The sequence below is a fragment of the Westerdykella ornata genome, assembly GCF_010094085.1.
Source record: "Westerdykella ornata strain CBS 379.55 unplaced genomic scaffold EI97scaffold_11, whole genome shotgun sequence".
Taxonomy (NCBI): Eukaryota; Fungi; Ascomycota; class Dothideomycetes; order Pleosporales; family Sporormiaceae; genus Westerdykella; species Westerdykella ornata.
Genome location: NW_022986861.1, coordinates 199,507 through 222,805, shown reverse-complemented (window position 1 = coordinate 222,805; position 23,299 = coordinate 199,507). Strand labels below are relative to the sequence as shown.

The 23,299-nt window shown below is 52.3% G+C and overlaps 9 protein-coding genes across 9 annotated transcripts; 5 read left to right on the top strand and 4 right to left on the bottom strand.

Annotated features, from left to right (window-relative positions):
* Window positions 1-603: 603 nt before the first annotated feature.
* Window positions 604-2,368, bottom strand: EI97DRAFT_49016 (mitochondrial 2-oxodicarboxylate carrier protein-like protein). Its single transcript, XM_033802235.1, has 7 exons — window positions 2,154-2,368; window positions 2,079-2,101; window positions 2,005-2,015; window positions 1,929-1,958; window positions 1,797-1,880; window positions 1,689-1,745; window positions 604-1,632 (listed from the first exon to the last, which is right to left on the bottom strand). The coding sequence occupies exons 1-7, from the start codon at window positions 2,206-2,208 to the stop codon at window positions 978-980; spliced, it is 915 nt and encodes a 304-aa protein (XP_033653647.1). The 5' UTR covers window positions 2,209-2,368; the 3' UTR covers window positions 604-977.
* Window positions 2,369-8,876: 6,508 nt separating this feature from the next.
* On the bottom strand, window positions 8,877-9,545 carry EI97DRAFT_458605 (uncharacterized protein; the record flags this gene model as incomplete). The annotated part of the gene is made up of 1 exon (XM_033800922.1): window positions 8,877-9,545. One exon carries the CDS (start codon window positions 9,543-9,545, stop codon window positions 8,877-8,879), a length of 669 nt encoding a protein of 222 aa, XP_033653646.1.
* Window positions 9,546-11,036: 1,491 nt separating this feature from the next.
* Window positions 11,037-11,610, top strand: EI97DRAFT_49011 (uncharacterized protein). The gene has a single exon (XM_033802234.1). The coding sequence runs from the start codon at window positions 11,111-11,113 to the stop codon at window positions 11,399-11,401; it is 291 nt and encodes a 96-aa protein (XP_033653645.1). The 5' UTR covers window positions 11,037-11,110; the 3' UTR covers window positions 11,402-11,610.
* A 720-nt stretch (window positions 11,611-12,330) lies between these two features.
* EI97DRAFT_458604 (uncharacterized protein) lies at window positions 12,331-13,467 on the top strand (the record flags this gene model as incomplete). The annotated part of the gene is made up of 2 exons (XM_033800921.1): window positions 12,331-13,005; window positions 13,057-13,467. The coding sequence occupies 2 exons, from the start codon at window positions 12,331-12,333 to the stop codon at window positions 13,465-13,467; spliced, it is 1,086 nt and encodes a 361-aa protein (XP_033653644.1).
* A 349-nt stretch (window positions 13,468-13,816) lies between these two features.
* EI97DRAFT_473985 (uncharacterized protein) lies at window positions 13,817-14,813 on the top strand. The gene has a single exon (XM_033801888.1). It carries the CDS (start codon window positions 14,282-14,284, stop codon window positions 14,600-14,602), a length of 321 nt encoding a protein of 106 aa, XP_033653643.1. The 5' UTR covers window positions 13,817-14,281; the 3' UTR covers window positions 14,603-14,813.
* A 397-nt stretch (window positions 14,814-15,210) lies between these two features.
* Window positions 15,211-18,370, bottom strand: EI97DRAFT_418881 (CBF-domain-containing protein). The gene is made up of 3 exons (XM_033796970.1): window positions 18,150-18,370; window positions 16,948-18,095; window positions 15,211-16,897 (listed from the first exon to the last, which is right to left on the bottom strand). Exons 1-3 carry the CDS (start codon window positions 18,285-18,287, stop codon window positions 15,514-15,516), a joined length of 2,670 nt encoding a protein of 889 aa, XP_033653642.1. The 5' UTR covers window positions 18,288-18,370; the 3' UTR covers window positions 15,211-15,513.
* Window positions 18,371-18,499: 129 nt separating this feature from the next.
* On the top strand, window positions 18,500-20,368 carry EI97DRAFT_433516 (uncharacterized protein). The gene is made up of 2 exons (XM_033798409.1): window positions 18,500-19,067; window positions 19,116-20,368. Exons 1-2 carry the CDS (start codon window positions 18,744-18,746, stop codon window positions 20,019-20,021), a joined length of 1,230 nt encoding a protein of 409 aa, XP_033653641.1. The 5' UTR covers window positions 18,500-18,743; the 3' UTR covers window positions 20,022-20,368.
* Window positions 20,222-21,485, top strand: EI97DRAFT_433515 (NAD(P)-binding protein). Its single transcript, XM_033798408.1, has 2 exons — window positions 20,222-20,389; window positions 20,493-21,485. Exons 1-2 carry the CDS (start codon window positions 20,239-20,241, stop codon window positions 21,398-21,400), a joined length of 1,059 nt encoding a protein of 352 aa, XP_033653640.1. The 5' UTR covers window positions 20,222-20,238; the 3' UTR covers window positions 21,401-21,485.
* EI97DRAFT_433514 (uncharacterized protein) lies at window positions 21,366-22,197 on the bottom strand. The gene is made up of 3 exons (XM_033798407.1): window positions 21,901-22,197; window positions 21,751-21,839; window positions 21,366-21,659 (listed from the first exon to the last, which is right to left on the bottom strand). The coding sequence occupies exons 1-3, from the start codon at window positions 22,150-22,152 to the stop codon at window positions 21,509-21,511; spliced, it is 492 nt and encodes a 163-aa protein (XP_033653639.1). The 5' UTR covers window positions 22,153-22,197; the 3' UTR covers window positions 21,366-21,508.
* Between the last annotated feature and the right edge of the window lie 1,102 nt (window positions 22,198-23,299).

Genomic DNA, 23,299 nt, shown 5'->3' with positions numbered 1-23,299 from the left:
GGTCCAGCTGTGACGTAGCCAGGAACCACACAGTACCAAGCCTGCTGAGCACAAAAACCCCCGCGGGTTCTGGGGTTGCGACTGTTGGAAACTTTGAGGACCTCAGGACTAATTGGAGGATCGAGATGGGTGGGGAATAAGGGTTCCACCATGATGCAAACTGTGCGGTGATCCACACGGTTTGCTTCCCTCGCTCTTTCGAGAAACACACAATGCCAGAATGGCAACATTCTAGGGAGAGGAGTTTGGTGCTGCAGTTCAGAACACAGTTATTTCTTTTGATGTAGCGGACTTCGGTGTTCTGAGTACTTAAGGTGTGTATGGTATCAGAGATAACTCTCGCTACACCTTTCCGCTTTCCACGATTCCCTCTACACTACACCAGGAACCTTTCAATACAGAAGCGAGCATTAGCCTAGTCTGGCCATTGCTAACTTTCAGGGCACCGCTCACCTGCAATATCATTGATGCGTCTCAGCGCATGACAGCTCCTGTGCTGCCACATTGCAAAGCTCAGACATCTAAACATTGAGAAGCTTCTCTCACCGCTCAACATTGACCAGCTGCAGACTCAAATAAACCAGCCGTTGTTCCTCAGGAATTGAATCACACATGAACATGAATCAGGGAGCTTCCCAATTGGCTAGGCGGGGATTCTGGACTCTCTTGTGGCTGGCAGGTCGGAGCTGAACAGCGTCCAACAATGAGATTGCCGAAGCATTGAAAAGAGAAGAGGACTTGGGGACGCGTGGCTTGCAGAAGTCAATGGTACCAGCTGATTGAAATGTGAGAGGATCCGTGCTGTCCGTACACTAAGGGCGTAGGCCTAGAGCATGTACGTGCGTACGGTACGTCCGTACAGTCTATATCGTTTTGAACCATGCATATGCTATGCTCGAAACGAAAGGGCTAGAAGTCGAACAAAGATCCCACCGGCTAGAACATCCAACGCCGACCATGCGCCCGTCTGGGATTCCTTACAACGCGTCGCCCCGCACCTTCCGGAAGAAGTCCATGACACCGGTGAAGACGACGAGCAGGATGCCTCCACCAGGGCCCAGTCTGAGCACCTTGGGGATGAAGCCTTTGTACAGCGCTCCGAATCCCTCCTCCTTCATGACCGTGCCGAGAGCCGGCCATGCCCAGTTGTACTTGGGCACAACTCCGGGAACCTTGGGCGTATTTTGGATGCGCGACTTGACCACGTCCATGGGCGTGTTCAGAATGGTGCCGACGGTTCCTCCAATCGCACCCGACAACAGATCGTTTGTGATCTGACCCTTCTTGTCCGACGCCTTGGGCAGCAGAGCGCGGACCTGGAAGATGCATCCAAAGTAACCAGCGTTCCAAAGAATGTGTCTCCACATGGTCGACTCGAGACCCTGGTACAAGGTAAGAGGCCCCTCCTGCTTGACGGTCTTCATGAAGCAGTCCACCATGCCATTGTACTTGTGCGCCTGGGCCTTGTCCTGCAACCGGATCTTGATGAGCTCAAAGGGCACGACGACGAAGGCTTCGGTTGCGCCAGCTGTGGCGCCCGTGAGGATAGACAGGGACTGGTTCATCTTGGCCTGGCCGAAGACGTCGCGATAGAATGCGCCCCAGGAGTCATTGGCTGCAAACTTGGTTGCCCTGCCAAAGTCATGTCAGGGCCGAGTTCGAGAGGAAGATGCGACAATGGGACGTACCGCTTGGGGGCTTCCATTAATATAGGAGCCGAGATACCACGGTATAACCGCGAGAAGCTACCAGAGGTCATTACTCGAACTCAATGGACACAGGCGCGGGTCGCGTACCCTTCATTCCTGATGATCTTTCTGAAGCAGTCCACCATGCCACTGTATGCCTCCTCGCCCGTTCCCTTGCCAGTCTGAAGTTGTCTAAACACTTTAGGATTTGCTCGATTCCGCGAATGGCGCAACTCTTACACTCGGGTCTTGACAACATCCAGCGGGTACCTGAAAGTGTCAGCGGGTGGATGCGCCGTTCCATCGGTGCTCTTACATGACCAGAATCTGCGCACGAGGTCCCAATTAGCACCATATGCCCATTCCGCTCCGGCAACCACGCCCACTCACTTCAGACACACCGGCCACGGCACCTACAGTCTGATTAGCAACCAGCCAGAAATTGTTGCCGTGATCGGAGCTCACCAGCCGCGAACTGGTAGATGAAGGGGAGAGGCTTCGGCTCTGCCTTTGTGGTCATGATGACAACCTGGGACGGGAGAGGTGGATAGAAGGTAGTGAAGAGGAATGAAGGAGTGTGAAGTGTCGTGTGAAGTGTCGTTATTATCGCACACCCCGACCGTCCTCAACAGGGTGACTGGCGGGCCCCGAGTGGATTTCCCCGACCCGCGGGATGTGGAGGTCCAAGCTTCCTCCTAATCGATTGCTGGCGAGGCGAGCACCGGCAAAAGAAATGGCCCGGTCCAGCACGGGATGGAGTGGGTGAACTGAGGCCGGTGGAGGAGCGTTTGAAGATCTGAATGGCCAAAGGAGAAGGGATCTCAGCAACTGTGAGAGGGAATGTACCTCTCCATCAGTACCATCTGTGTGATATGCATATGCGAGGCAGCTGCAGCCATTGTAAAGCGTTCGCAGGGAATCTCGAGCCGCGCTCTGGGATCTGCGCTAGCCGCTTTGGGAGATTTGACACGTGATACAGGCGCGATCTGTTGCGAGTTTCTGATTGGACGACGCGTCCGACGCGTTCAACCAACACAGCTGCGGACATCCGCCGACCCACGCGCGGATCACCGACAGCATCTTTATGTCAACCCGCCAGAAGTCCTTCTTTGAGCAGGACACCAAGCCAAAGGTACGGATACCTGCAAACCGCTCTGCTTTCACTTCCCCAGCTGATATAGGTGCTTGTTCTCTAGCATCACAAAGGTCAATGGAATCGCCGGAGAGGTCCTCCCTCTCCCCACCATAACAGACCGGACGCCCCTCCTCAGCGGTGTCTAGCAGTTGGACCACCTATCATGCCGTCTTCGCAGACGAGGACCAAGCTGAAGGCCTTTCAATTCATCGATGGTGCCCCATCCGTGGAGTCCTTGAAGAAGCGGGAGGAAAACAAAGAGAATGCGCCTGTTGCTACACCCATCAAAGCCATCAACAGAGCAGCCGAACCCCCTCATCAAAAGACCTCTTCGACACCGAAGATTCCGCAAGTGAAATCGATTCCCCCTCCCTCCACTCCCGCGACAAGGTTGCCCTTGGCTGAGTTGGTGGGAAATGAGGAGGATTCCCGTCGATACACCCCAAGGCCAAATGTCTCCCCGGAGGAGCAACTGTGTTGGCGCGGGTCGCAGCCCATAAACACGCCACTGCCTAGGAAGAACAGGAAACGTGCTAGGAGTTCATCGCCCATTGCCGCATCCCAGGAGGAGGCACTGCTCGAACCACTAAGGAATCACGAAACACCTGTTGCCGATCCGGCTACCGAGCTATGGAGCCGCTATACGAGTAATAAGGGCACACCCCCGATGAACAAGACGCAAGCATTTGCCCACCTCATCAATGATATATCTCCTCGGTCAGCCACAACCGCAGGGAGCGTCAGTGGTTTGCGGCGATGGGCCAGTTGCGGAGACGAATTCCCTACATCGGCAACTAAGCGGCGGAGAACGAAAGGAGCTTTCAGAGTAGCGTCTGGTCTGGGTCTTGACGCAGGTAATGTTTTCGATGCGCCGAGCTCGGACGGTGCGGTCCAGGGACAGCCTGAGACGTCGAGAATTGCGGACCTACTGCACCGGATGCGGGACTCAATACCCAAAGGCCAGTCCCCACGTTCCCCTAAAGCTCCGTCCAGCTCGTCCCCTCTCCCAGACATCACTGGTCGTCACCTGAATCCATCCGATTCGCCTCTGAAGCGGCACGCCCGTGAGCAATCCTACGATGCTCCACTGGGAGCGGAAATGGAAGCAATAGAAGAGGAAGCTCCAGGTCCTGTGCAATCCGGGAGATCATCAAGTTCTTCGGACGATTTTGGTGACGTCGATTTTGATGCCGAGATGGTGGAGGCACTTGAGTTAACTCAGGGAGCGACAGAGCAGCTTCCGAATGATGGCCCTGTCCCAGCGGTTCCTCAAGAGCCACCAGCCTTCGTACCCTCCAAGTCAGAGTCCGCAGCTCCCCCGCCTGTTTTGCATAACGACAGCGATGATGAATTCGGCTTGGATGACGAGCTAGAATTTGCTGCGGATTTGGAACAAGTGGCCTCGCTCTATGACAATAGGGCGGAGACTACGCCTGTGCAACCTGAGGCCGCAGTCAGGGACTCTCCTGAGGAGGCTTCGGTAGTTGAAGGGGATGTACCTGTTGTTAACCTCATCGATGACGATGATTCGGATGATTTTGGAGATGACATTGATGTTGATGAGTTCGCCGCAGCTGAAGTCGCGGCGACACAGGCACCTAGTACTGTATGTAGACCTCCAGATCATCATGGCCAATGAAAGATGCTGACTCTTGTAGAGTCAAGATACTAGGGCCATCCAACGCTACCTCATTAAACGAGTTGATGAGGGTTCGTATACAACTGAACGTGGCTATCAGATGCGCGAAAAGGTGCCTTGGCCCTCATGATACCACCATCTATCTTCATGATCTCACTGACGCCTATGCAGGTCCTGTTAGTAGAAGAGGAGAAAACGAAGCTCTTCAAAGCCATCACACTACGGCAAGCCTGGTATGACACGCCGTGCACGCCGAACTCGTACGTGCATCTCATCGGCCAGTTCTCCCGGACAGGACAATGCGTCGTCGACGATCATCACAACATGATCATATTGCATCCTGACCATCTGATTTCCGCCACCGTCGTCGCTGATTCTTTCGGTTGCTTGCGACGCGCCGTTCTCCAAGACCGTATTAAGGCGACAAGCAAGGCAAACCCGCCAATGCTCTATGGCACACTCCTTCACGAGCTGTTTCAGGCGGCTCTAAGAGAAAACAGATGGGACACCCAGTTTCTCTCTGAGGCCATTGACAAGATTCTCCCAACTAAATTCGAGACAATCCTTGAGATCGAACAGACGTGTGAGCAGGTCAAGGAGCATTTGTTGAGTAAACTACCGGAGCTCCAGTCTTGGGCCGAGATCTTCGTACGAGCGGAGCCTAGGGTGAGTTGTTACTGCGCGTGGCATTCGGATCTGGCTAACATACATAGGCTGATGCAGTCGTACGAGAACGAAATGGCCGACAGGCGATCATGAGCATCAACAAATTGCTCGACGTGGAGGAGCACGTCTGGTCCCCAATGTATGGCCTGAAAGGCAACATCGATGCCACAGTCCAGGTTGTTATGCAAGACGACCAAGGACAACGTACTCTTATGGTCCCATTCGAGGTGAAGACGGGCAAAAACTCGTCTAACGCTGCTCATGTAGCTCAAACGGCTTTGTATAATCTGCTTTTGTCTAATCGCTATGGTAAGCTACTTGACACGCTTCACCGATTTGATGCTGACGGAGGCAGATGTCGAAGTTGCATATGGGATTTTGTACTACTTGGAGACATCCGACATCAGCCGCATTCCTACCATTCGCAACGACATCATGCATATGATCATCAAGCGCAACGAACTTGCTTGCTATGTACGCGAGCGCATCGAACTGCCACCGATGCTGAAAGAAGACTTCAAATGCCAGAAATGCTACGCCCAGGAATCGTGCTTTTTGTATAACCAACTCATTGAAGATGGAGAGGGCGAACTCTTGAATGCAAAGGCCAAGGAACGATACGACGAGCTGGTTAAATCGCTGAAGCCAATGGACCAGGAGTTTATGAAGAAGTGGGACACCTTGCTTACTAAGGAAGAATCCGACATGATGAGGTTCCGTCGGGAATTGTGGACAATGCTGAGTACCGAGCGAGAAGAGCTGGGACGATGCTTTTCAAACGTAATCTTGGAACCGGGATCCGGCCATGAAGAGAAGAATGGCCAGAAGATCAATCGATTCAGCTACACCTTCATCAAGCAACATCCGAAACCCGGCTTTTCTTTCACAGAATCCCAGTTGGTCGTTGGCGAGCCCGTTATCGTGTCCGACGAAAGAGGCCATTTTGCACTCGCTAATGGCTATGTCACCAATGTACGGAAGCGCCGCATCACGGTAGCCGTCGATAGACGACTACACAATAGTCGCACTAGACTGCCTGGATTCGACTCAAAAACCAATCAGACGTTCGCTGGAGTCATGGAGGTTTTCAGAGAAGGCGAAGGCCCTCCGGTGGCTGTCGAGGATGAGGAGCCGGTTCTGTATCGCCTGGACAAGGACGAATTCAGCAATGGGATGGCGGCAGCACGCAACAACCTGATCCAGATCATGGATGACAGCGTCTACAAGGCTCGTGACCTTCGTTCACTCATCGTTGAACTTCGAGCACCCGGCTTCAAGCCCGAAAGCGAGGTTATATTGCCCCCGCAGTCCTCACAAATGGCCATGAACAGCGACCAGAAAGCTGCCGTAGCCAAAGTCATGTCGGCGACGGATTACGCACTTGTACTCGGCATGCCCGGCACCGGAAAGACGACGACGATTGCACATCTCATTCGCACACTCGTTGCAAAGGGCAAGAGTGTCTTGCTGACCTCGTATACGCACACTGCCGTGGACAATATCCTTCTCAAGATTCGAAACGACAACATTGGAATCCTGCGCATCGGAGCAGCTGCAAAAGTGCACCCGGAAGTCCGCGAATTCGCGACCTTGGCAGCGGAGCCGAAAGAGTCTCTCAAGGAATTGGAAAAGTCCTGGATGGATCCACTGGTTGTAGCGACGACCTGTCTGTCAATCAATCACCCTCTGTTCGGCCGCCGAGTGTTCGACTACTGCATCGTCGACGAGGCTTCTCAGATCACGCTTCCCGTGTGTCTTGGGCCTATCCGCATGGCGAAGACGTTTATCTTGGTTGGCGATCACCACCAACTCCCACCTCTGGTGCAAAACAAGGAAGCCTCTGAAGGTGGTCTCGACGTCTCACTCTTCAAACTCCTCTGCGAAGCGCACCCGGAAGCCGTCGTCAGTCTCGAACACCAGTACCGCATGTGCGCCGAAATCATGCTCCTCTCCAACACCTTCATCTACTCGGGACGCCTCAAATGCGGCACCCCTAGCGTGGCAACCCGCCGCCTCACCTTCCCTCACCCGGACGGCCTCCAAGCCCACCATCACCACCCGCGCCACTCATCTCTAACCCTCAAAACACCCCTCTGCCCCTCCCCGACCTCACCAACCTGCTGGCTCTCCCGCACCCTCGACCCTTCCCACCCCGTCATGTTCATAAACACGGACCCCATCTCCCCAACCCTAGAAACGCAATCCGGGCCCCGCATCACCAACAGCCTCGAAGCGCGCGTAATCACGCACCTCACCCTCTCCCTCCTCTCCCTCGGCGTCCCACCCTCGGAAATCGGAATCATCGCCTTCTACCGCAGCCAACTCGCGCTGCTCCGGCAATCCCTCTCGCACGCGCACACGCAGACGCAATCGTCGGAGCTCCTCGCGGCCCACCACCCAGCAGCAGCCGTCGGCCCCGAGTCGGCGGCCGCCGTCGAACTCCACACGGCGGATAAATTCCAGGGCAGGGATAAGGAAGTCGTGCTCGTGAGTTGCGTGCGGAGCAACGAGGCGTGCGTTGTAGGGGACTTGCTGAAGGATCGGCGCAGGGTGAATGTGGCGCTTACGCGGGGGAGGAGTAAGCTTTTGCTTGTCGGGAGCGAGAGGACGTTGGGAGGGAATGAGCTGTTGAGGTCTCTTGTCGAGATGTGTAGGGCGAGGGGGTGGGTGTGGGATTTGAGTATGGAGATGGTGGAGGGGCATGCGTTTGGGGAGGCGGTCGAGGGGACGATGACGACGCAGTGGAGTGCTGCGGGGTTGGGGAGGAGAGGCAGGGTAGCTTCTTGTTCTCCTGAGAAGGTGGTGTCGCCGGGTAAGAAGAGGGTTAGGAAACCGCTCGGCGAGGTGTCTGTGAGCGACGTCGTCAATAAGATGGCGGTGAAGGTTGCGGGGGTTGGGAAGGGAAATAAGACGCCTTTGTCGAGTCCTGGGTTGGAAAGGAAGTTGAAGACGCCGAAGAAGGTCGTCGGGGCTGGAAAGAGGGGGATTCTGGATTCGAGACCCGTGCTTAGGGATGTGTATAATGGAACTGTGTAGTAGGTGTTGGGTATGTAGGTGGGTGATGAGGGTTGGATGTCATGGAGGGCGTGGTAACTCTTTTGGGTAAAAGGGGGATGGTGGACGGTGTTATGGGCGCTCTGGATAGGCGCCTGGTTAGGCATTGTGGATATGAGTGGGACTGGATATAAGCGTGTGGGATCAGTTTTGGATGAGTGTCGTTCTTTGGCATCGCTTGGCTTATTGGATTTGCAGTGTTGACGGTTGCATAGCGTAAACGAGCAATCGGTGAATTGCACATTCAGTGTTATGAACCTGATATCCTTGCCAGAATCCCATCCTTTCCGACAATTACAGAACCTTAGCCAATGTCTAATATGGGAAACCCGCTCATGGCCTAGGTGGCACAGCACGACCCGGGTTTTGGCTGTGCCGCACATGTTTCGAGCATCACGTTCCATTGAGTAACTTGAGTAATTCCATACAGTAAGAATATCATGAGGATTCTTGATTTGTATGAAGGGGTATAGACGTGAGACAATCATAATGAACATCGCGGCGGGGGAAAAGACACTGAATATGCGGAGGTATTTCTTGAACCAAAGCCATCAATGCAACAGACTCGACGTGTCCTCCAAAGATGGAAAGATGAAGGAGCAAAAGCATCAAAGCCTCCCGCATGTCACCGGCCCAACAACCACCCTCCTGCACCACCTCCTCTTTCTACCCAATCCCTCCTTCCAACATCCCCCTAATCCGACACCGTATGCACAATGGTCGGAACCTGCGGCGAAGCAACCACGGGACTCGGAGCATTAACCTCATAATACCTCACGCTCGCCGCACTCGTACTCCTGGGCCTAGCCTTCCTGCCACCACCTCGACCACCTCCATCCATCTCCTCGGGCGCCAAACTCAGCCGAACACTAGACCTCCCCCTCGCCCCACCACTCCCCGTACTATCCGCCCTCTCCAGCGGACTCACCCCCTCATCATCCGCAGGCGTGACATGCAGCGGGATCAACGACACGGTATCGATGCTCGCGCGCTTGCTGCGCTCGTGCATCTCCGTGTCGACGTAGAGACTCAGGCTGGCGTCGCGGTCGCGGGAAAACATGCTGGATTTGTCGTCCTCGGGGGTGGGCGCTGCGTTGGCGAGAAGGCTTGCTTGGGCGGTTGTCGTGGTGGTGGAGGAGGAGGAGGCGGTGCGGAAGGGGTGGTACGATACGGGGCGTTTCTCCGGGGGCAGTTTGTTGCGCTCTGCGCGCCGGTGGAGGAAGTATGCTGTGAGGGTTATGGCCAAGGAGACGGCGAAGAAGGCGAAGACGGAGAGGCCGACGATGGAGGCGGTGCTCATGCGGTTGGTTTTGGGGTCGGGGGGAGTGGGTGAGGGTGCCGGGTCCGAGGGGATGGGTGCCATGGTGGGTTTTGAGGGCGTGGAGGAGCGTAAGGAGTGGAATCAGGAGAAATCTTGAGATTTGTAGCCTCGAAGATTTGTTGGAGGTGCCTTCGATCGGGGTTGATCGATGAGGCTGAGGGCCGCTACCGAGATATACGAAGAAGCAAATTATACAGCTGAAGCAGCTTTCCCCATTCCTGACAAGCGGCCGGTTCAGTCCAAGCTAGAGGCGATGATGAGGTGTCTGACGCCTATCCAGAAGGCATGTCCCAGGACGTTAGGCACTTATATACGCTCCAGAGATGTGAAACCAACAACATCGTGGCCATGGGAAATGCACCTCTTGTGGGCCCTGGAATATCCTCAGCCACATTCCAGGACGGCATGGTCCCAGGCCCAGCGTCTCTGAATGGAAACTTGAGGCTTGACACGTCTCCGCCTCCTCGTATGATAATAGGCCACCGCTTGGGGACAGCGAATGGGAGTCTGGATTACCGCTGCCGAAGACTGCAACTAAAGCCAGAAAAATCATAGGAAGCGTTGGCTTGGTAAAGCGGGCGGCTTTTGCTGGACAGAGCACCAGTCGCAAGCTCTGGCGCCAGCCCTGCAGACGATTCAGACATCGGGGACCAGTGGAAAAGCAGTGTCCAGCACGCGTGGAAGCCACATTGTCAAGCCTTTCGGCTGGATTGGCGGACGTCGCTTGTGTTCAGCTTGACGGCTGGAAGGTCGAACATTCACCATTGTGATATCTTCAAATCTGCACCCCTTCGCAATTTTTCTGCTTCGGAATTTGTCCTTCAGTCCGGACACCGTCGTCCGTTCCATCATGCGAAAGCCATGGTTTTATTAGAAGCACGGCATGAGGTGTTGTGGGGTCTTGACTTCACCGCCTTATCCTAGGGGACTTGTGGCGTCGCTCTCATGGGGCTGTGCTGCACCTTATGGTCTCCCTCCCTGGTCATATATCGGAGCTCCGAAATCGCTCTTGCGAAGTTGTGGTTGCTGTCGCTAGGAAGAGGTTATGCCAACGTCGTTTCTCATTCTGTCATGCTTGTCATGCAGCTCCCGTATGTCCAGGTCTGTCTCTGCAAGGTGCAGCTGTGCCAGGCGCGGCTGAGGCGTAAGACGGAACACTGAATGATCCGCGAAATCGTCGTTTTTGATGAGGTCCAACCGTCGCATTGAGGATCAAGGGAGGCCTGACGGACGGTAACGTTGGCAGTCACCCATCTGCACTGCGCCGTACAACTCAGGTGTTGTCCTCGATGTTGGCCTTCCAGATTTGCAGCGTTCGGAAGCTGTCCGCGGTCAGGTATACCATATTCTCATGCAGTTTCTTTCTTGATTGCATCAAGAACATGGCGACTTCTCAATGGAAGAAGTTGAATAGAGGATGTTGATGCTGTTTCGGTGGAATGCCCGGGTACCGTGGCAGGTGCAGATCTGTTCACGCCAAGATCTATATGGGGCATAGCCTGAATAATGAAGAACTACATCTTGTTGAGTGCTCGCCTCCCCAAAACCTATGTATCGGAATTCCCAATGTCGAAGCCCTTCTTTCCATCCGTCACATTCTCTACATTATGGTTACGTTAAACCCAAACCGGCCCGCGGCCGACCTCCAGGCTTCAGCGTTCCTGTTCCATGCTTTTGCATTCATCCAGGCTGTACTGTTACACAAAATGTCTATATGGAAGGGAGCAGAGGTCGGACTCTGCAAAAGAAACGCCACAAAAGTGGCACCTCCACGACCGCGTCCCGCCAAAAGCGGCCTACGGTTTGCATACCCTAGGGCAGCGGTCGATACGTGCTCATACTCGTCAAGAATGCCGATCATATGGAGCGCTTCTGCCGGACATAACTGCACGAAGTAATGAAGGAGATGGAGCTCACTTGGGCCAAAGTGATCGACAACGCACTAGATGATTGATCTGATGTTTTATACATGTCTCGATGCGCAGAGTCAGAATGCTGCAGCCTAGGAACCTAGTGGTTTGCATTCGTTACACACACTTTGATTTTGATTCCCAGGCCTCAGCTGGCCCAACCTCCTCAGTATAACTGCTCCGTTCTCATCCCCTTCCGTGAGGTCACTCGGAATACCAGACTCAGTGTGGACCGTCTTCCCTTGGAATTGAAGGCCTGTATTGTTGGACACGTAAGTCTTCTATTTTCCGGGCAACTCTGTTATGCCTGTCGTAACGCGTAGAGGAATCTAGATTTCAAGATCGTCAGACCTTAAGAATCTCTGCTTGGTTTCGAAAGAGTGGCACAGTATTACTGTTCGCCGCTTATACTCCCACGTTACCGTCAACGAGGCAAATGGAAAGAGTATTCATTCGCTTATTGGATGCAAGCCTTTCTATCCGGAGTTTCCCCCTACCAACCATCTCAAGCACACCAAGGCTCTGACTTTCTTCTATGAGAGCCCTTCCGTTCCTGATAGATTTTGGACCCATGAACCAACGTCATTCGGTTCGCGTTCGCGCGCTATCTGGCCCACCGACTGCACGTGTCTGGTTGGACGAGAATGGCAAGTAGCCTTCCAACTAGCCTATGCGCGACGGCAAATTCTTCATAGAGTACCTCGTGATCAACTGGTAACGTTCAGGTAAGCTACGTACTTTGTAAATCAGCAGCCGGTCACGAGCATGCCTGAAAACTGAGTGTTCTCCAGGTACTATGCACGTCAAAATTTGGATAATACTTTCTTCGACCTTCTTTAAAGCGTCAGCATAAGTTGCAGAATGTCTACCTCACGGGGACACCCGACACCCTCGAACGTATTGTAAACAACTCTCCCATGCTAAAAACCCTGGATTTCAACTCCGATCAGCCCGGAACCATACTCTCGACTTTGCTGGCCGCCAAACCTACCAGGCTCGAAAGATTATGTCTGGCCACCACGAAATCCGAGACCCGATGGACGAGCCCGAACGTTCCGAAGGCGAAAAATCACTTAAAGCAGATCACGACACTAAGTTTGCACGGGGCAAATCTTTCAGAAGAAAACACGACTTCCTCGCTCATCTCGATATTAGATTTTGGTTCCATCACCTCACTTACTCTGTCCAAATGTATTGGACTCCCCGAATTCTGCACTCAGCTCAGTACCACTTTTGCGGAGGTTGGTTTGAGGTTGAGACATCTCACCGTTTTGCCGGATAGAGGAGATGAACGTTCTTCAGGCCCAATGCACTCCTTGCTCCAACTGTGTGGTAATCTGCAAAGCTTGCATTTGTCTGTGAATGGCGATGTCCGGGGTGCGGAGGCGAAGTTCCTACTTGAGTTGCCTCAACTCAGAGACTCTCTATGCTCTCTATCGTATCATCAAGGAGGTGGTCGCCATGGCGTTGATGATAACGACGTGTTGGGCCATGAGATGGTGATGGAGATACTTGCAAGATTCCCGCGGTTGACTCAGTTCGGATATAACATCGCCAGGCAAAACCTAGATGAGCCTGACCCCTCTTTTCTCGTAAGCTTCTAATCCGTCATTGGCGTTATCACGCTAATACAAGACCCATAGCACCAGCTATCCCAATCTCTTCCATCAGATTTACGCATCCTCCATCTTTCGTATACCACCGTGCGTTACGAAGGGCCCCAGCACGCCAGCTACATAACTTTGCATAACCTCAAGTTCGCCACGGCGCTCTTCGAATGTTGCCACAAGACAAAGCCCAACCTAAAATACCTTGTGCTAGGAACTCACGGTGGTGGGCTGGTGAGCGGACATGGACGCACCGAGCGTGTTTACCAGCGACAACACTGCTACGTCAAAGGCTTTCAAGGCACAACGGGGCAGCCAGGATCTATCGTTGCAATTCCCATCTCAAACTCGCAATTGGCCGGCATGGATCCGGAGGCCGCCGAGATTCTGAATTTCGATCCGAATGGGTATTGGCGTGGCAGGTCTCCTGGTCGCTTCCACGATTAGATACATAGGTACTGTGATGCAGGATGGAAAATTTCCAATCCATAGGGCCGTTCTACAGTGTCTGTAGTGCACAGATAAGGCGTTCTCGTACTTGTTATACATGTCGTCGTGTTACTCAATTACACCGCCCTCACCCCCTGGCGAACAATGCTGCATGTGACTAGTTTATTACTCGCAGTTACGGGATATTGGCCTTCGATAATCCGTCATCGTCGGACCCGTAGTGCTGTTAAATCGAGTCAGGCGCTAAGACACATGAGTGTTGCGGCCAATACCAACCGATTGGGTAGTTCGCAGATAAGGGTCGAAATACTTAAACCGCTGAAAGCATACCTTGCCATATTGGTCTGCCCACTTGACATTCGATCTTATTGCCCTGGATCTTTATGGCGGACTCGGATGAGCTGGATAATTCCGAAAACCAGACTATTCCCACGTTCTGGCACTGAGAGCCGCGAGTCCTGAATGCAACAGTGGCAGTATAGACCATATTCTTAAGGTCCTGGCATCACACAAGCATCCGTTTATTTTAATAGGCCCCTCCGCATCACGATGGATGGGCACCAGATGCTTGCCATCGGACGAATGCGACATGCTTGTCCGAGACAACGAACTGCTGGCAATCGCTTCAGACCTCGTCAAAACGGGACTCTAGGAAATCCACAGTCCAGTGCGATTTCCACACGGAGGACCGTTGCCTCCCACAAAATGCGATGCCGCTCTCGTGTTGCGAAGACGAGATGTTGAAGATGAAAATGCCCAGGGTGAATATCGCCATCTACTCCTTTGGTCGGAAACCACCTACCGCCTCAGTATGGATGAGTGTCCCCCTGTTGAAGTTCCGGATGTATATCCCTGGCCAAGCATACTGGTTGAAGAAAATTGGCATCCGGCTATTCACCGCGAGGATGGGTGCTGGTATGGCCCTCGTCTGCATCCAGGTACGAAAGTGCCGAACCAGGGCAACCGTGTCATTCTCTTCCCCAAAACGTTGCCACGAGGGAAAAGCGCAACGAACAAGTATCCCATCCTAAGTCCAATGATTCATGCTTATCTAGACGCCCTTATATACCACAAGAAACACTACGGGAAGACAAAACCAGGACTGACCTTCATTTCGGTCATGGCAAATTGACAAATTGACGCGGTATATATATCTTGAGCTGCCTCATCAACAATTGCCGCTGCTTATAGAGCTTGAAGAATATGAGTTTATGGAGAGTTACCTTAAGAAATATAAGAGGAAGCCGTTTTTCGTCTATTGCCAAACACCGCGATCAGAATCAGTCTTGGTGCGAGTTAAGGAGTGGGATCCCACCAGCTATCCAAATCGATGCAGAAAGAGGAAATTCACTGGGATGATGGATGGAATTGGCTAGATAGCCAAAACGCACTATACTGATTTGGAGCTACCATATGGCCGCGTATTGATATGCTTTTCAACTCCCATAACATCAAACGGTGTTTTTCAACTTGCCTTGATATTAAGCTTGAAGAAAGAATGTAGTTTGTACAGTTCTTTACGTGCTGTGCAGTTACTATTGAGAATTGCTAACCGTATTGAATCCTTTTTCCGGTGTTCTGATTTCTGTTATCCTGGGCACGGATCTCGTCAGATTCAGCAGTTATAATGTTTCGGTCCGCTGGCTGGGAATGAAGGTGGTTAGATTTTGACGAGTTAGATTTTGCTCTTCAAGTGCAAGTGACGGAGCCAGAATTCCATTCATATAAATCTGGGAAGGGGCTGGCACGGCTATCCAGTCTGTGTGGCCTGCGGTGCCGCCTTGTCATACCCCCCCCAAGTATTTTGCAGCATCTTTACTTTTGGAAGGCTCTACGCCAGTTACTCTGTAATCTAACATGAACCAGACGGCAACCGGAGAAAACAAAGGACGGGTGGGAGGGTGGTTATTGTTGGCATTGTAGGAAGCATTACAAGAATTAAGGGATAGCTACAGGCAAACCCACACCCATGAAGCCAGGTAACCGTCTATTTATGCTGGTAAAACGCCCACCCATACCCTGAAGAAACAGGATCGGACTGCTCTACTCGCTATCATCCCCGATCAGCTTCGCATACTCTTCCACAGACGCGAAGGTTGGGAGATGCTTGAGCTTCCTCTTCTTCCGTCCCTTCTTGTCTTTCTCCTGTTTGGACTTGGATGGCAACGACTCTTCCACTTCCGTGTCGTCGTTCATGTCCATGTCAATCGGTACATCTTCGTCACTGTCGACGAAAGCGTCCTCTTCATCAAGGTCAAAGCCGTCGTCGCCGAGATCCTCATCATCTTCTCCCTGTTTCGCAGCAGGTGCGCCTTCCTCTTCATCGTCGCTGCCCAGGTTAAGCTCAACGCCGCCGTCCATTCCACCATCTTCCTCCATGTCATCACTCATGTCGTCCATATCGAGGTCGCTGAATCCTTCGTCAGCATCCTCGCCTTCGATCTCCGGCCTGCTATTGACCAAAGCCTGCCAAATCTCATCTTCACCGCTTTCTTCCTCGTCTTCATCCTCTGTTCTCTTCCTCTTCTTTTCCTTGATCTTGGTCTGCTTCGCCTTGCCGGACTTCTCAAAGTACGTATGGAAGAAGACTTCATCCTCGCGCACCTCCTCGACCTTCTTCTTCCAGAACTCCTCGGAATTGACAGGATTGTGAAGTCTATCTCCGTCGCGCACCGTGATAAGGTAGTCGGTAGCCTTCGACGTACCCGACATGGGCTGCATGATGGACTGGCCATGTGTGGCTTGTGCCTTGGACTTTGCATTTCTGAACGCGAACTTGTCCAAGAAGTTCATGAGGGTATAGATAGTAGGATCCGGCTTCTCGGTGATGGGTTGCTGATTCAGCAGTTTGGATGCAAGCACATGCACTGAAGGGTGATAGTGCGCTTGAAGAGGAAGTAACTCCCAAAGACACGACAGATCAGCGTGCGCGTGATCAGGGTCCCGTTTTCGGGGATCGTAGCGCGGCCGCTTGGCCGTTTCTGGGGCATTGACGGGCGCACCGTCCTCAGGTACATCCTCGTAATGCTCGTCTCCACTTTCCGAGTCGTTGTCCTCCGGTGTGGACAGCATTGATTTGATGCTGGGGAATGTGTTTATCAGTTCTTTGATGAGGTAGAGCACACCACAGATGAAGGGCGGCTCATGCAAATGAATGATCTGTAGCAGGCGTTTGACAAAGGCTTGGACACGTCGAATGCTGGGGTCCGCCTTCAGTGCCCGATACAGGAGGTTGAGATAGAGGATATGTTTGGAGGTCGTAATAAGGCGTGGGTCAAGAAGGGATTCGTAAAGTGTGCGGTAGAAACGGTCGGCAGAGATGTGTTTGGTAGCGGAGATTTGCTGAATGAGGATCATGGCTTGAATGCTGGTATTGAAATTTGACGAATGCGTCACTTCGAAGATGGTGTTGAGCTGCTCCTCAAACCTGAAAACAGAATTAGTACATGGACAGCACAAAATGGGTCGTGTACGTACTTTGCGTCATCGGTCTTTGCGAAGGGAAAAGCACGATTGACACCGGTCAAGACTGCAGAGATCAACTTCTCCCTCATCTCTTCCTCCGATTTGTATGCTTGCGTCGCTAGCTTCTGGGCTTTTCTTTTCGCCATCTTCCCAGGTCTCCCTCCACCACCCTGTGGGAGGCCGTCCTTATTGAGCTTCTTTTCCTGCTTTTCCCTTTCCTTTTCTTTCTTCAACAGCGCCACGAACAAAGCGAAGTAAATTTCCAGCAGTTTGTTCGCAACTTCGTGCTCTTTCATACTCAGAACCGTCTGATTGAGGGTGATGACAGCATAGTATTTGGCGTGGGCGTTCTGATTCGGCCGAAAAAGGAGATCGGTTTCAATCGCGTTGATGATGACCCCTTTCATCAGCGGATGCGTCGTCTGGAGTTGAAGCAGGAGATAGGACGATTTGGATGCAACTTTCTTCTCCCGGTCTCCAAGTTTGTTGACAAGCAGCCGTAACAGATTTTCCTCCTGTTCAGGCTTCTCTTTCAACAACTCCCAGACCATGGTCAAGGCCCGGTTCCGAGAGAATTCCACCTCATCAGCGCACCATACTTCGATGATCTTGAGCATCTCAAAATATTGTCTCTTCAGCCAGTCCTCATACGCCCACGCGATCAGATGAACCTTTTGGATGTCGCCAGGTAACTTGTCGCCATGTTTCCAATGTGCAGACTTTCCTTGCAGTGCGGATATCAAAGCAGGCTGTCTTGCGAAAACCTTCAGCTTCCGGTCCGGAGGTAACACAACCCCGGAACCCAGTAGATCCTTCAAAGCTGCAAGAGCCATCAGAGCGGAGCTTCTACCCTTCTTTCTCGATAGACCAAGCAGCTGTTCAAATGCTTTCATAGTATGCAGCGGCGATTCCTGAACAAGCAACGTCAAAGCCGAGACTTTATCCTCCATGGTCCCGGAAGACATGATCGTGGACATGAACCTGTGGGATGAATCTCTGGCCATATGCGACTCGCTATACTGGGTCGCCTCCGCCTCCAGGAGCTTATCCGCGTATTCGTGCAGGGCGTCGATTACATGTCGTTCCGGTATCGTCGGATTCTCGATTATCGGTAGCTCCGGGAGCTCGACTGCGTGCCATTCTGGCTGAGGCTTGAACAACTATGATCCGGTCAGCAACCAAGTTATACTTCGTGTGAAATCGGGACGCCGTACCAAGCCAGAGCCAGTGCTCCCATTATTGCCATGCTTCTTTGAGTCCGGTTTCCCCTTCTTTTCGTTCATCCGATCCTTGTTTCGCGACGGCTTCGCAAAGCCATCTTTTGTCTCGGCATGGCTCCGCTTCTGTCCCATTTGCTTTCGAGGATACACGTCGTTCTATAGCAGCAAGGCCCGTCAGAGAATATTCTCTGACTAGTCATGACCTCTCACAGTCGCGTCCGCGTAGTCGCAAATTTCGTGGCGATTATGGAAGAACAGATGTTCCGAAGGTCCGAGCGCCTTGCCGTTATCGGCGTAGTGCAAGATCGGACTACAATAAGTTGGAGTGACTCAACTTCGGGTTGAGACTGTATGCCACCTGTTGACAGTTAAGAATTGGGTCTTCCGGGCACGGCGAATTACCAGAATTACCTTGAGGAAAACCAGTTGATCCCATTGATTCAAGACTAGGGATTATCATTCACACGGGTTCCACGTACCGATATTCAGAGACAACGAAAGGTCTTGGCGTTGTCAATAGGAAAACCTCCTTATATCGGAGCTGAATTCTGAATTATACTATCAGAAATACCACACACTCTGCCTGCCATGGCACCCACGGAAACTGCACCTGAAGAGAAGATTTCCATCACGCCACTTCTTAAGAGGCTCTGGCATGAATCCCCCTCCACCAAACCCACAGCGGCTGAGATAGCGGCTGCACTGGGACTCATCTTCACCAATAGCCTATCAGACGTCCAGACGGGAGCGCTGTTAACATGTCTCCATTTTACGGACCTGGACAGACAAGCCGATATTCTGGCCAGGTGCGCCCAGGCCATGCGAGACTTCGCAACGGAGGTCGACATTGAGGGTTTGTCCAAGGTTATTGAGCAGAGAGGAAGGAAGGAAGGCAATTACCATGGAGGGCTGGTATGTCGGATACGGCCAAAACCAAGAAATTGGAGCTGACAGTCTCAGTGTGATATCGTTGGTACAGGGGGTGACTCTCACAATACGTTCAACATATCCACCACGTCAAGTATCCTGGCCTCATCTCTCCTGCTCATCGCCAAACACGGCAACAAAGCTTCAACATCCCGATCCGGATCCGCGGACCTCCTTTCCTGTGTTGTGCCGAAGTCGCCAGTCATCTCAGCCGTCACTCCCGCCACTATCAAAGAGGTCTACTCCGCGACCAATTATGCCTTCCTCTTCGCTCCAATCTTCCATCCGGGAGCTCGTCATGCCGCAAGTATCCGAAGGCAACTTGGCTGGAGAACCATTTTCAATCTGCTCGGACCCCTGGCAAACCCTCTCCACGAGCTCATAGAAGCGCGAGTGCTCGGAGTTGCACGTAAAGAGATTGGACCTGACTTTGCAGAATCCCTGCGCCAGTCTGGTTGCAAGAAGGGCATGATTATCTGTGGTGATGAAGAGCTGGATGAGCTTTCGTGTGCAGGCCCAACGCACTGCTGGCGACTGGTAGAGAACCCCACCACCAAGGAAGTCGATATCAAATACTTCACAGTATCACCGGCCGACTTTGGCCTGCCCACTCACCCGCTGAGCGAGGTATCTCCCGGACAAAGCCCCGAGAAGAATGCGGAGATTCTCATAAGGATATTGAGAGGGGATGTTCCACCTGATGACCCCATTCTGCACTTCGTTTTGATCAATACTGCAGCACTTCTGGTGGTCTCGGGTATCTGTGATGCAGACGAGAGCAACATGGGCCACAGCGATGACGGCCAAGCCATCAAAGAGGTAGGTCCCGGTGGTGGCAGATGGAAAGAGGGCGTACGGAGAGCAAAGTGGGCTCTAACGAGCGGAGAGGCGTACAGGCAGTGGGAGGCATTTGTCGAAGTGACGAACAAGCTGGCCTAATAAGTTCTCATGTCAGTTCGCGCGATTCTACCGAAGGATCTTTCTTAAGCCGGGATCATTTGCTTCATCTTGCTAGTCCTCTACCCCTGAGTTTATCAACATCCGATGTGAACCCTTGTTGCTCGCTATTATATATAAACGGACTTGCCTATAACGGCATAACTCCAGGAACCGCTGCGGAAGCCGTCCCTCGGTACAACGGTGTACCGACAACGTCATGTCTACCACTGTTACAAACAAACCCACGCTCTCAACCCACATCTCCACCTCCCCAAGTACTACGAAAATGGACGTCACTGCACCTATAAATCCATCCGATCTTTTCTCCGCCAAAGGTCTTTTAGTCGTCATTACAGGCGGCGGCAGTGGTAACTGAACCCTTTCTCTAACTGGTACCCCACCATGTACCGCACGCCAACTTTCCCACCACTAGATCTCACCACCATGGTTGACATGTTTCAATCCACACAGGTCTCGGTCTCGCCATCGCGTCCGCCCTCTTTCAGAACGGCGCTTCAAAAATCTATCTCCTCGGTCGTCGGCAAAACGTCCTCGAGGATGCCATCAAGAAGCTCGAAGCCTCACCCTCGGCACCCAAATCCTCTATTCCAGTTCTCGGCGCTATAACATGCGATGTCGCAAACCAGGAGTCCGTCTCCGCAGCCGTGGAGCGGATAAAATCTGAGACAGGATATGTCGACGTCTTGATAAACAATGCGGGTGTCATTGGTCCCTTGAACGGACCCGACATGTACAAAACGGAAAGCATCGAGCAGTTGAGAGACAGCATGCTGAAAGGCTGGTATGGCTGGGCACAGACCTTTGCTATCAACACACAATCCGTTGTCGGTGTCAGCGCGGCATTTCTTCCCCTTCTCGAGGCTGCCGATGTGCGGCGTGGTTGGCAAGCTGGCAGAGTCAGAGGCGGGCCCGGCGATCCGAGGGTGACTGGCAAGGGAACACCAAGGGAGCAAGACAAATCCGCGCTGAAGAGGCTTGGGTACGATGAAGATGACGATAGACTGGCGCACATCATCACCGTCGCATCTGTCGCCTCGTTTATGCGGTATAGCATAGCAGGTCTGGCGTACAATGCGACGAAGGCAGCGGCCGCGCAGCTGGGCAAGATATTGAGCTCGATTCTGGCGGAGTGGGGCGTGCGCAGCAATGTGATATGTCCTGGGCCGTACCCAAGCGAGATGACGGCTGGGATTGAGGGAAGATATGGCACCGATCAGGTACCGCAGGGTCGCATGGGCAACCTCAATGATATATCTAGTTTGGCATTGTTCCTGGTTGGCAAAGGGGGAGCATATATCAATGGTACAATGCAGATAACAGATGGAGGTAGAATTGGCGTCTTCCCAGCGACATATTAGAGTTATAACGGTATAGAGAAGTCTTCCGTGAAGAGAACAATCTTGTATCTGAGAAGCCGTGCTGCACCATTATACAATCTCGACAATAGGAAGTACTCCTTATCCTCCTCAGTCCAGTGTCTTGTACACCTGCAATGGGAATTGTACTCCTTCCTTCTGATTACACACAGAGAACCCGGATGCCGCATGGCTGCACTGAAGGATGTCGAGGTTCACTTGCCCCTTTGCGAAACGCGTGGTCGGCCGTCCGTGTGTCTTGCTGTAGAGTGGGAAGGTTGTTAGTCGACTAAACTCATAGAGCTCCAAAAAGGTAGAGGATAAAGCACAGAGACGATGGGAAGAGTACATACCTCTTATGTCTGACATCGAGCGTGAAGTCATAATAGCTGTGGTAATCAACAAATTTGAAAGCGTATGATGGGTTCGTGCAGTTCGCCAACTACGCATGCAATCAGTCACCGTTCTTATCAAAATTGCGAAGTCTTAGAGCTCGAACTTACATAGGTAGAAGGCCATCCGGTAGTCGCATCCGCGTAATCCCACTGCGTCTCGCAGAATGCAGTCGATGAGTCTGCAGGGTCCGTGACGTTGAAGCCGACGCGGTAGAGATTTACCGAGCCCGGACGACCTGTGGGTTCGAACGTGTTGAGATTTGTGACCTGGAAGGGGGCAGCAGTAGGGGGATGAGGTGCAGCAAAGGTGGACGGAATGAGTGCGAGGAGCGCGACGCTGAGGAAATTAAGGGAGAGCATTTTGTGGTTGGTGTGGAGGAAACTGTATGGATTCCGTGGTTCTCAATTACTATAATAATGCTCACTGGTACTACTTCCACGGTTTATATACTCTCTACTGGCAATGACGTGTGGAAGTATTGTTTCTATAAATGTACCGATTAACGTGCTGGTGGGCTCACCTATTTCCTGTCAGGGCCAGTCAAGGGGGCCTCATGCAGCTCGTATCCGTATAGCGCATTATTGAAACCAAGGAATACAACAGCGGTCTGAACAATATAGGAAAGTCCAAACGCTGCGCATCTGGTTAGTAGCACATCAGAAAAAATCACTACGTTGGCATGGTTAAAGCGGGCCGTGACATATGACTTGGGCGACACTTTCCTGAAATTCAAAATCTGCCATCAATTGTAGTCGAAGCTTACGCTGTTTCCTGTTTTAGTTCGTACCCCAGCTTGGATCCAAGGAAATACGATGCAACAGTAACAGTCTCCCCATTCAGTAGAATCATGACGCCACAAAACAACACTGTCAATAAAGCTTCCCGTGTGGCCTGAGGAAATACAGAGGCCGGCCGAGACGTCCCCAACCATAGCCCATTGCCACTTTCAGCGTCCACAAGCCGGTGCCGAGACTCCAGTGTTATTATTATATGCAGTGCTACATAAAAGCTATGCTCCTTTTCCTCTCCACTTCCATGGACATGAGTCATTGTCGATAAACAACATTATTTCCTGTGGGACGCTGAGAAGAGTTTTGCTTCTATGCGTTCATTTCCCGCGTCTACTTGTAACGTATCGCTGTTGTTCTACACTTTACAGCGAGCGGCCTTACACTCATAGCACACTGTATTAATCGCCTGCAGAGTGCATGTGCTAAAGTAAATAAGCCGTGCAGCCTACTCCGTACACAGTAATCTTCTAGCCTAGGAATTATTAGCAAGATCCCAATTCAATCCATGCTGGCTGTGCCGAGTCATTATTGCAGATCCGACATCCATTCAGGCAGGGGATCGTATTTCTGAAATAAGTATGCTCAGCTGCCAATATTCCGAGAAGCTTCAGAAGTATGCATATGAATTATAGTGGGAAAAAGCACTAGGAAAACACTTATTCCCTACTCGACCGGTGGTCAATCACTGAACAACCCCTAGGCCCAACTGACATTG

What these genes read in the sequence shown, in the direction of transcription:
- EI97DRAFT_49016 (XM_033802235.1), bottom strand. Translation starts at nt 2,208, where the DNA reads ATGACCACAAAGGCAGAGCCGAAGCCTCTCCCCTTCATCTACCAGTTC. An exon ending in CATCTACCAGTTCGCGGCTG is followed by an intron (nt 2,102 to 2,153) that starts GTGAGCTCCGAT and finishes ATCAGACTGTAG; the next exon opens with GTGCCGTGGCCGGTGTGTCT. An exon ending in GATGTTGTCAAGACCCGAGT is followed by an intron (nt 1,881 to 1,928) that starts GTAAGAGTTGCG and finishes TAAAGTGTTTAG; the next exon opens with ACAACTTCAGACTGGCAAGG.
- EI97DRAFT_49011 (XM_033802234.1), top strand. Translation starts at nt 11,111, where the DNA reads ATGGTTACGTTAAACCCAAACCGGCCCGCGGCCGACCTCCAGGCTTCA.
- EI97DRAFT_473985 (XM_033801888.1), top strand. Translation starts at nt 14,282, where the DNA reads ATGGATGAGTGTCCCCCTGTTGAAGTTCCGGATGTATATCCCTGGCCA.
- EI97DRAFT_418881 (XM_033796970.1), bottom strand. Translation starts at nt 18,287, where the DNA reads ATGGGACAGAAGCGGAGCCATGCCGAGACAAAAGATGGCTTTGCGAAG. An exon ending in GGAGCACTGGCTCTGGCTTG is followed by an intron (nt 18,096 to 18,149) that starts GTACGGCGTCCC and finishes ACCGGATCATAG; the next exon opens with TTGTTCAAGCCTCAGCCAGA. An exon ending in GCAAAGACCGATGACGCAAA is followed by an intron (nt 16,898 to 16,947) that starts GTACGTACACGA and finishes TTCTGTTTTCAG; the next exon opens with GTTTGAGGAGCAGCTCAACA.
- EI97DRAFT_433516 (XM_033798409.1), top strand. Translation starts at nt 18,744, where the DNA reads ATGGCACCCACGGAAACTGCACCTGAAGAGAAGATTTCCATCACGCCA. An exon ending in GCAATTACCATGGAGGGCTG is followed by an intron (nt 19,068 to 19,115) that starts GTATGTCGGATA and finishes TGACAGTCTCAG; the next exon opens with TGTGATATCGTTGGTACAGG.
- EI97DRAFT_433515 (XM_033798408.1), top strand. Translation starts at nt 20,239, where the DNA reads ATGTCTACCACTGTTACAAACAAACCCACGCTCTCAACCCACATCTCC. An exon ending in CATTACAGGCGGCGGCAGTG is followed by an intron (nt 20,390 to 20,492) that starts GTAACTGAACCC and finishes CAATCCACACAG; the next exon opens with GTCTCGGTCTCGCCATCGCG.
- EI97DRAFT_433514 (XM_033798407.1), bottom strand. Translation starts at nt 22,152, where the DNA reads ATGCTCTCCCTTAATTTCCTCAGCGTCGCGCTCCTCGCACTCATTCCG. An exon ending in CCGGATGGCCTTCTACCTAT is followed by an intron (nt 21,840 to 21,900) that starts GTAAGTTCGAGC and finishes TTGCATGCGTAG; the next exon opens with TTGGCGAACTGCACGAACCC. An exon ending in CTCGATGTCAGACATAAGAG is followed by an intron (nt 21,660 to 21,750) that starts GTATGTACTCTT and finishes CCCACTCTACAG; the next exon opens with CAAGACACACGGACGGCCGA.